This window comes from Malus domestica, chromosome 15 (genome assembly GCF_042453785.1).
Source record: "Malus domestica chromosome 15, GDT2T_hap1".
Classification (NCBI taxonomy): domain Eukaryota; kingdom Viridiplantae; phylum Streptophyta; class Magnoliopsida; order Rosales; family Rosaceae; genus Malus; species Malus domestica.
Window position 1 is genome coordinate 44,570,187 of NC_091675.1, and position 7,020 is coordinate 44,577,206.

The 7,020-nt window shown below is 36.7% G+C and overlaps 1 protein-coding gene across 2 annotated transcripts; it reads right to left on the reverse strand.

Moving 5' to 3' along the window:
* Positions 1 to 899: 899 nt before the first annotated feature.
* LOC103401920 (protein FAF-like, chloroplastic) lies at positions 900 to 3,377 on the reverse strand. Of its 2 annotated transcripts, XM_070814434.1 has the most exons (3): positions 3,260 to 3,377; positions 2,271 to 2,327; positions 900 to 2,016 (listed from the first exon to the last, which is right to left on the reverse strand). In XM_070814434.1, the coding sequence occupies exons 2-3, from the start codon at positions 2,296 to 2,298 to the stop codon at positions 1,112 to 1,114; spliced, it is 933 nt and encodes a 310-aa protein (XP_070670535.1). In that variant the 5' UTR covers positions 2,299 to 2,327; positions 3,260 to 3,377; the 3' UTR covers positions 900 to 1,111. The 2 variants fall into 2 exon arrangements, 1 of the variants encoding a protein (XP_070670535.1); XR_011576511.1 differs by lacking the exon at positions 3,260 to 3,377 and having other exon boundaries at positions 900 to 2,154.
* Between the last annotated feature and the right edge of the window lie 3,643 nt (positions 3,378 to 7,020).

Consider the following 7,020-nt stretch of genomic DNA (forward strand, 5'->3'; position numbering starts at 1 on the left):
GGGGAAGATGAAGATAGGTTGTTGTTGTTGTTGTTTTTTTTTTTTTTTTTAAATTTTTTTTTAATAAATTTAGAAGATTCAGGTTCTTTTTTTAATTTTTTTTGCCACGTGGCACACATTTGGCAGCCACGTCAGCACTTAACAGATCAATGGGTGGAAAATGTAACGGATGTATTATTTTGAAATAAATAGTACGTGAGGTATGAAAGTGAAATGTTTTAAAGATGTTGTATGGGGTTGTAATAGACCTCAAACTTGAGGGGCTACTATGTAATTTACCCTATATTTTAAATGCATAATTTTTTTTTTGTCACATGGCATAAATGTGGCAGCCATGTCAGCACAAATGTGGATCCCATATTTGTCACGTCATCACTTAACTGTTTACTTAACAGATTTTCTAACGGATGTATGAAATTGAAATAAAATGATAAGTAAATGTATGAAATTGAAATAAAATGATAACTAAATGTATGAAATTGAAATGTTTTAAAGATGTTGTAAGGAATTTAAATTGATCCCAAACCCGAAGGGGTAAAATGTAATTTATCCTATTTTTTTTCCTCAGATAAAATTAGTACAACTAATGACAGATGACAGTGACACTGGTTCTTTTGGTTCCACGAAGTTGTCAAGCTTACAAAAGAATAATATGTGCGTTTTCATGTTAATGAAGAGGATGGGTGGGGTATCGGGTTGGAATATGAAGGTTCGGGGTTAAATTCCCTCATGTAACAACAATTATGGCTGGATTGATAGAAGTGGGCGTAACCACTTTTGCTAGAATGATTGTACAATATTCTTTATGCACTTATATTCAAATTTCCTTCTCTTCAGTTTAAATTAATTCAAGATAAAATATCACATGTAAAAACAATTATGACATGAAAGTTGATGTATATTGATAAAGAAAACCAAAAGTTTGATGGAGTGAAAAATACAATTTTACTTTTTGGAAAAAGCTTTCTACAAAGTAGAAGTTTTCCAGCACTTAAGGGTACCATATCTTCATTAATGTGAACTGTGCTCCCTGTCCCTGTGACTAATTTAATACTACTAACTCCAGGCACCTTATATGACATATGATGAAACTTAGTGATCAATGCTTACATTACATGACAGTAGTCATTGGACGAAGAGGAGCAGAAGCAGGGTGATCCAAGTAAATCTGCTGGTGTTCATGGATATTAATCTGAGCATCGCAAAAGGAAGTTGATCGACGCACCGAATTATAACCCATTACAATATCCATTGCTTTCTTTTGTACATGATCATGATAATGAGCCTCGTCCACGTAGCTGTGATCACATTCATCCTCATCATCATCCTCAGAATCACTTTCTTTGAAGCACTTTTTGATTTCGATTTGCTCTCCATGATCTTCTTCATCAACAAATAGGTCTTCCTTTTCCACGTCTTCTTCTTCATGAATAGTTTCCTGATGTTCACAACATATTATGGCATTGTTGTCTAAAGGTACAAGGTTTAAGATGAGACGTCCATTTTCGCGGAGAGCTTCGAAGTACTCGTGATGCTTCACTCTCTCTCCCTTAAGAACAAGCCTTCCATCAGAGTAGTTATAATGCTTGGTCAGAACCCATGGCATGCGACCTTGCAAATTCCCAGTCTGTGCAAGTAACGGTATCGGTGGTGGATATTCCGTTTTGATCATTATCCTTTCACTCTTTTTGGTAGTAGCTTTCCTCTTATCTTGATTATTCAAAAGCCCTAATTTCTCCTGTTCCTCATTCGACATGATTGGGGCGCCGCTCTCCGTCCCAATCAGATCGTCCATTGTAGATGACGACCAAGACGAGGAACTATCCATCAACACAGAAGAAGAAAGCGACGACGTCCTTGATATAGATGGTGAGTGTAGTGAAGGCTTGTGGTTGTGAATGACGTGGGGATCAGGGTTTGTAGTTGCTTCTGGAAAAATTAGGGTTTTAAGGCCTAGATGGAGATGTAGGTGGGTCGGGAATTCCTTTTGGATGTGCATGGGGAATGGCAACCTAGCTGCCCACAAAACAATACCAAAAAACGAGGAAATTGTTAGCCCTACAAAATAGCTTGCAGTCACGGTGGCTAGTTTTATCCGGTCAAAATTGGACTGCTGTGTAGGGTAGAAATTAACTTTACCGACTCAGTGATTAACTGCAAAGTAATTAAACAAGGAGATATAAGAATAATGTGGCTATAATAGCAAATCCGACCCTCTAATAATTGGATAAGAACAAACTTTTATCGTCAGTAAAATAATTTGCTCATACCTTTTGGTGGTACTTGGTCCGCTTTCATCTCTATCTGCTCGAATTTTTCTCTTCCTGCTAATTATATTAAGAAGATTAAGAAAAATAACTTAGAATAAATATGTAAACTAGGAAATACCTATATTAAGAAAAACATAAAGCAAACTTTTACGGCAACAAATAATATAGGAAGAAAAAAACCGAAGTCTATATAGGAAACCAAATCATATCATCTTGAGTGCATTATGGAAGTGTATAAAATATTAAATAAATATGAATATTCCCATACCAAAAACATGTCATTTACTATCCACGTGCTAACAATATAGTATCAATCAAAATTTCAATCATTTCTATATAAAATGTACTTCATAAATTAAGCCAATAATTTAGGAAAATTAAGTGGAAAGTAAATAAAAAAGAAAACAAATGGGGAACTGATGACTGTACCTGATCCTTATAAGGTCGTACCCAGTGCATAAGGCTCCCGCTTTACGCAGGGTCTGGGAGAGGTCAATGTCGGCTAGCCTTACCCCCATTTATGGAGAGGCTGCTCCCAAGTCTCGAACCTGATCCTTATCATGAACGAAAAACATGAACAGATTAATCTATTAGGCAATTTTTCTCACCAGTCTGCAATTTGGCTTCAAAATTGAAAACTAGATAAAACTGTTCAAAAGTAAAACAACTTCTTTGATTTATATTAAACTCCAAATTTTCAGGAAAACTGAAGGGTTTAAACAGAATTCACCAAGCTACTTACTTTTAATCTCCTTCTTGAAGTCGAACTTTTTTTATAGAAAAACAAAAAAGGATTGGTATGAACATGTAAGAGCGTGCAAAAATCACAAAGAAAATAACATTATTCTTTCTTTTTTTTTTTTTGATCGAAAAGAAAATGGCATTTAGATTAGTGAAGGCTAACAGGCTAATCAACTTCAAATTAATTCAATTAAACTACGTAGTTTAACAGATATCTGAGAATTAAGAAAGGAAAAATATTGACTTACTTTATCAATGGCTCGCTTTGCATTATATTAATTTGGTACATTTTCCCTTCCACAGGGAAAAATCATTCGACAAAGATAAACACAGTGAGGTGAGAACCCAAGTTTCCAGTACAACCATATATTTCTCGAGTGTTGCTACCCCTTTTATAGGAAAATGCTTTGACACACATATTTCCAAGGGTACAAACGTCATTTCACGTCCGCCAAGAAACGGCTGGTTTTATTGCGGCCTCGGCGGAGGGTATGGTTCGTCTGGGACTGGCAAAGGTCTTTGATTGCTGTAACCGGCACCAAAGCTGGCATGCTTGTATCTTGGTCCACCGTCGTTTAAAATGTGATTGGTGGGTGTTTGGTGACAGCCTGGAGGGGTCTCACAGGCGATCACGGAGTGAGACATGTATGAACTGAATTTGTCCGGTTTTGTGTTCTCTGGCTTCCATGTTTGATGCCAGGTTTGTTCCTTCTTTCTTCAGCAGCCCAGGTTACTAGACACGTACATAGGACCTTGTTTGGTTCATGGTCATGTCTCTCGTGTGCATTTACTTGAGCAGGTTTGACATGCAAAAGTAGACAAGTATGTATTAATGTATCTATGTTACTTTGTTACTCTCGAAAAAGAAAAAGAAAACTGTGTATATATATATATATATATATCTTGTTCAAATGATGCAATGGTTATTTTCTTTGTTTTGATAAAATGGTTTAGTGGTTTGAGACTACTTAATTTTGGGTAATTTTAGACGAATAATATTTGCATTTCTCTTTAGGAGAGTGGTTTTATATCTCCACTTTCAAATAGCTTATCTTTACCGTAGAAATTTCATAATCGGAACCCTTCAATTTTTATTCTTCATTTAAAGGTCATCCCTATAAAAAATCATTCGAAACGGAGATCGTTTAGTCATCCAATTGCATCAAATAAATGGATGGTTCATCATTAATATGTTGGTACCTACCTACATTGTTAATTTATTTGATACATTTGAATGACTAAATAATGTCCAATTAGAATTTTTTTGTAGAAAATATCTCAAATGAAGATTAAAAAATTGAGTGGTTTTGATTATGAAAATTCTACAGTAAAATAGGTTATTTGTAAATTGGTGAATGAGCTCTTTTCCCAAGGAAGGAATGCAACTATTATCATTTTAGAGGAGTCCGGATCCTCTTTGTGAGGATCCCGGGGATCTATGAATCGTATCCGTTTTTCATACATCATGCAGTCAGAAATCATTTAAATATTTTTATTTAAAAATAAACATAAACAGTATTTGACAAAAACTGACCGCACGATATACGATGAACGGACACGATTCACGGATCCCTGGGATCCTCACCAAAAGGATCAGGAGAAGATCCTGATGGATTTTAGAGGACCACATTTTGACACTGGCATATTAGTGAGCGACACTAGCTATGTGGTTCACTTATATGGAGTAGGATTCTCTTCCACTTATTTCCATCCCCTTCCCTCCCCACCTATTCTCATCCCCTTTCCTCCCCTCCTCTCACATAGTGCTTCTTGATTTTTTTTTTGTTTAACAAACAATATTATTTACACTAAAGGGGAGGGAGGTGAGTTTAGTCACACAATGGGGTAACAATAATGTGGTTCAAATTTTCCTTTGGCGAGAATCAAATTTAAAACCTCTCACTTACAAGTGAAGAGGAATACCACTATACCGTAGTACTAAGTGACATTGTTTTTTGTCTTATTGTTTCTATAAAAAAAAATCAATATAAGATGTTGACGTGGCTTAAACGTAACCGTTTAAGTAGGAGGAGAGGAAAGGGAAGAGAGATTAAGAGGGGAGAGAATCCTCCTCCCACTTACATATGTGTGGTAAAGAAAATGTATAGTAAAAGCTCTAAAAAGTCATAAAGTTGGGAATAAACCAATTTTATAATTTTAAAGAGGTTATTGTTGCAGTCATATTTAGAATAGGAATGTGATTGTGTAAATCCTAGTAGATCTAGGAATATCTCTTATATTCCTATTAGGAGTTGATTACCTATTAAGAGTTGTAATCCTAAAAGGGTAAGGTTTTTACCTATCCTACTACTATAAATAAAGGCACAATTGAAGGGGGGTGATACAACACACACCTCCCAATTAAATCTCTCTCTTCTCCCTCTTGCTACCGCCGATCCCTTCTTTCTCTAATCCCTTAGATAGCTCAGTTAAATAGGCTTACAACATGTTATCAGCACGCTCTTGCCAGAAACTGAGGAATTGATGGATCGTAGGAGGAGGCTATCTTCCACAAAATTCAAAGGCTCTTCTTTGTTTTCTGCTAATCAGGTACGTTTAAAATAAATGAAGATATTTGAAATGTCCACGAAGCATGAAAACATTCCCCATGATGCATGAATCCCTATATGTTTATAATTTCCTTACGATATATATATTGTATATGTTTCATATAATTGTCAATATATATATATATATGTGTGTGTGTGTGTTTCATGCATTATGCAATTAAATTGCTATGTGGAATTGTGACTCAAAGCATATAAATAAATTAGAAGCAATTCCAGGGTTTTTTTTTAACCCTAATTCTGTAGACAAAAAAAAAAGGAAAAATTTTTGCATTGGGCACTGTGCGGCACCACTACCGCAACCCCATCGTGGCACCAACGGACCATCACTGACCTGAAGCCCAGTTGTATGGACCACACGGCATCAGCTTTTTGGCTTGCTGCACTGACCCAAACATCCCAAGGCCTTTAGCCTGATTAAACTAATAGGCCTGAAGTCCCTTAGCCTAACCAAAAGCCTGCAGTTTTTTTGGCCCAATATCCCGCAAGTCCCTAGCCCTTTGGGTTGTGCCATGAAGCCCTAGCCTACTCGTCCACAACCTTTGCTGCTAGGCTTGGCATGCCCTGACCAGGACCCAGCCTTAGCTGGGCTTCCCACGCCAACCCAAGGCCAGCATTCCACTTGGCATGACCTGTGCCCCCCATTCGGCCCAAAAGCCAGCAATTGCTGGGCTCACCTGTCTCGGCCCGTGGTCTGTAGCCACATATGGGCTGCTTTTGCAACCAAACCTGAGCCCATTTACCCCTAGAGCTTTGCCCTACTCTCGGCACCCTAGCCTAAACCCATTTTAGGCTATGCTTTTTCGACCCAATGCTAATTTTTGGCATTATTTTGCTTCCACGATTGACCTTGTTTAGTCCCGATCTATTGAATTAATTAAAAGTGACCTGCAGTCCATTAATCTGATAATGAATCCAAAATTATTGACCTGAAGATCACTTTTTGGACATTAACGATTCAATAATTTATTTTTATACTTTGAATCGTTGACATACTTTTGTAGTAACGAAGCTCTCACACTTAAGTTCCCAAAGAAACTCAAATCCACTACACTTAAATCAGCATATTGCATTCTATGTTTCTTACAGGAACCTCTCTTCTATGAACGAATCATTCATAAAACTAAATTGAACATGTAGTTTCATATTTAGTGTCTTTGAAACCTGAAGTTTTTATTCAAAACTTACCATATGAAACCTGTATTTTTCATGCATAAATTAAACCAATACATGTCTATAGAACCCCGAATGTTCTACGATATATGTCTATGGATTACCATATGACTAATCACATTTTTGTTGTACCCTCCGTTTTAGGGACATGTTGAACTTGAATAAGCACAATTTCACCTCTTTAGAAGTCTCTAGAAGAAACTACCTGAAGTGTGTTTAAGACGTGAAGCTCCATCTTACTGCAAAGGGTATTAGAGCCACCATCGAGG

What these genes read in the sequence shown, in the direction of transcription:
- LOC103401920 (XM_070814434.1), bottom strand. Translation starts at nt 2,298, where the DNA reads ATGAAAGCGGACCAAGTACCACCAAAAG. An exon ending in GGACCAAGTACCACCAAAAG is followed by an intron (nt 2,017 to 2,270) that starts GTATGAGCAAAT and finishes TTTTGTGGGCAG; the next exon opens with CTAGGTTGCCATTCCCCATG.